Source organism: Solenopsis invicta, chromosome 10 (genome assembly GCF_016802725.1).
Source record: "Solenopsis invicta isolate M01_SB chromosome 10, UNIL_Sinv_3.0, whole genome shotgun sequence".
NCBI classification, from domain to species: Eukaryota; Metazoa; Arthropoda; class Insecta; order Hymenoptera; family Formicidae; genus Solenopsis; species Solenopsis invicta.
In genome coordinates, this window is record NC_052673.1 from 3,723,279 (window position 1) to 3,726,115 (window position 2,837).

General features: G+C 41.4%; 1 protein-coding gene across 1 annotated transcript; it reads right to left on the minus strand.

Moving 5' to 3' along the window:
- Window positions 1–1,247: 1,247 nt before the first annotated feature.
- LOC120358748 lies at window positions 1,248–2,073 on the minus strand. Its single transcript, XM_039453997.1, has 2 exons — window positions 1,862–2,073; window positions 1,248–1,794 (listed from the first exon to the last, which is right to left on the minus strand). Exons 1-2 carry the CDS (start codon window positions 1,921–1,923, stop codon window positions 1,248–1,250), a joined length of 609 nt encoding a protein of 202 aa, XP_039309931.1. The 5' UTR covers window positions 1,924–2,073.
- Window positions 2,074–2,837: the final 764 nt, after the last annotated feature.

Here is a 2,837-nt window from a genome sequence, read left to right on the forward strand (position 1 = left end):
ATCCGCCGCCGCCGCTGACACCATCACCACTATCACTATTGTTTTTCCTTCTCCTTGTCCTTGTCCTTCTCCTCCTCCTGCTCCTCCTTGTTCTCCTCCTTGTCCTCCTCCTGCTCCTCCTCCTCGTCCGGAGCCTGATCTTGAGAAGGTCCGAACTGATCTTGAGCCCTCTCATCCTTCTCCTCTTCCTGCTCCTCCTTGTCCTCCTCCTTGTCCTCCTCCTGCTCCTGCTCCTCCTTCTCCTCGTCCGAAGCCCGATCTCGTGAAGGTCCAGCCTGACCTTGAGCCCTCTCACGTCGCATAAAATCTAATAAAGCTGCCCCCCGACCACGAGGAGCAGCTTCGGCAGCATCATGTAGATGACGAGGCGGGCGTATGGGCAGGTCTAAACGGGGAATGTTTAATCGACCACCCCCGCGACCGCCTAGAAGCGCATAGCGATCGAGATGAGGTCGGCGTATAGGCTGCATGTCCATACCGGGGAAGGGCAACAAGCGGCCATTCCCGCGACCACCATGGAAAATTGGTCCATCGGGCCAATCATTGTCTATGACCGCAGCACGACGGCGAACGGCTGGTCCTTCCAGCCTAAAGTAACGCAAACGAGCACCCAGCTCGCGAGCACCCAGCTCGCGAAAACGTATTATCAACTCCCGGAAACTTATAGGTTGACGCGGTTCAGGCACCACTAAACCTAATTCTATTTCCGGAAGCGATATTTGCACGGGAATATTTGGATCGTAACCCATTTTTGCGTTGTTACAGTCGCGCGAGCTAGACTGAGACTGAAGAGCTAGAGCATTCTCCGTCGCTAAGACCTAACTTTACTCTCGTATACTCGCATCTTTTTAGCCTACGATTGAGCATTTGAAACACATGTTTTTTTTTAGCCTTACTTTATTCTCGTATACTCGCATCTTTTTAGCCTACGACTGAGCATTTGAAACACATGTTTTTTTTAGCCTGACTTTATTCTCTTATACTCGCATCTTTTTTAGCCTACGACTGAGCATTTGAAACACATGTATTTTTAGCCTGACTTTACTCTCGTATAATCGCATTTTTTTTTTAGCCTGACTGTACTCTCGTATCTTCGCACATTCTTTTTAAAATATTTCAAAACTAAATATCGTGGTATTGATACTAATGTATAACTGTGGATTTTTTTTGGAAGAGGAAAAATAAAAAAAAAGGTTGCAATTTTAATTTAATAATAAACAATTTATTGTCTGTTGTGAATACATTGTTTATGCAGTAAAAAATAAAGCTAACAGCTCACAATCGACGAGTTGACGCATATCGAAGATATTGCTCTCGCGTATCGCTTTTTCTTGATTCATTACATTGGACGCGATGTTTAAGAATTGTGTGTACTTAACATCGACTGTATCAACGATTCTAACTAAGCGCTCGAACATTACGTTGATACATTCGTACAAACTGAACATACGATGTAACGTGGATTCAATCACTGTCACATACACGTTAGAAGATTCAAGACGTATGAGCCTAACGTCATTCATCACACTAACTTTGATTGTTAAGGGTCCGACGCTTATAAAATTGTCCTTGTAGTCATTCCGAATTAATTTGGAAATATTCATTCGTTGCTCGTAGAGACCTTTCCACGTTTCAACAGACAGTATCAATTCTCGTCCTTGATGATCTCCTATGGCGATCTCCACGTAACTCGGTGGACCGACGTTAATTCCAATCTCCAAATACTTGTAACTCGTAGCTGTCAAAGCGTAACGTCTGCTCAATAAGCGCGCTGTACGACGCTCCGTCGAAATGCTGTAAAAGAAAATCAAAAGTTTATCACACAACGTTGCATAAACGCTATTAGAATATCGAAACTTACCCATTGCATTCCTTCTTCACTTCACCACTGTACAATGTGTTACCTCCCTCGGCAAAGTACATTGCGAATCGTTCGTTCGAACCTCTGATGCAATACTGATGTTGCAAGAAATTATGATGCTTATTTGAAGATTAATGCTTCTGCACTTTTAAGGAGAGGGGAGGCTTCCCCCTCTTTCAACAATTTCATTATTGTCGTCGTTATCACTTTCACATGTCACGACACGTTTATGCTTCTGCAATTGTAAAGGAGTGGGGGATACTTTTCCCCTCTAATAAACAATTTCATCATCATCGTTATCGCTCGAACGTGTCACGACACGTTTTCGCGGTCTGGCAACGTTGTACATGAAACGTGAAACATGACGTACATGAAACATGACGTACATGAAACGTGAAACATGAAAAAAACGTTAATCTAAACATGAAAAACGTTAAACTAAACGTGAGAAACATGAAAAAACGTTAAACTAAACGTGAAAAAACATGAAAAACGTTAAACTAAACGTGAAAAACGTTAAACTAAACGTGAGAAACATGAAACGTGAAACGTTACGTACATGAAACGTGAAACATGACGTACATGAAACGTGACGTACATGAAACGTGAAACATGACGTACATGAAACATGACGTACATGAAACGTGAAATATGACATACATGAAACATGACGTACATGAAACGTAAAACATGACATACATGAAACATGACGTACATGAAACGTGAAATATGAAAAAAACGTTAATCTAAACATGAGATACGTTAAACTAAACGTGAGAAACATGAAAAAAACGTTGAAGAAACGTAGATGTAATGGAGGGGGGAAAAAAAAATGTATCTCTTATATTACGTATGTTTATTTTTGCAATTGTGTCCACCAATTGTAAAGTTTGAATACATTTTGTAAAGCACAATGTTTATTCGTACGGTGTTGCCCACATTGAAAAGTATTAGCATCATCTAGATTATTCAAATT

Coding starts and splice junctions, on each gene's coding strand:
- LOC120358748 (XM_039453997.1), bottom strand. CDS start 1,923: ATGTACTTTGCCGAGGGAGGTAACACATTGTACAGTGGTGAAGTGAAG. Junction 1,795..1,861: donor GTGAAGAAGGAATGCAATGG/GTAAGTTTCGAT, acceptor TTTCTTTTACAG/CATTTCGACGGAGCGTCGTA.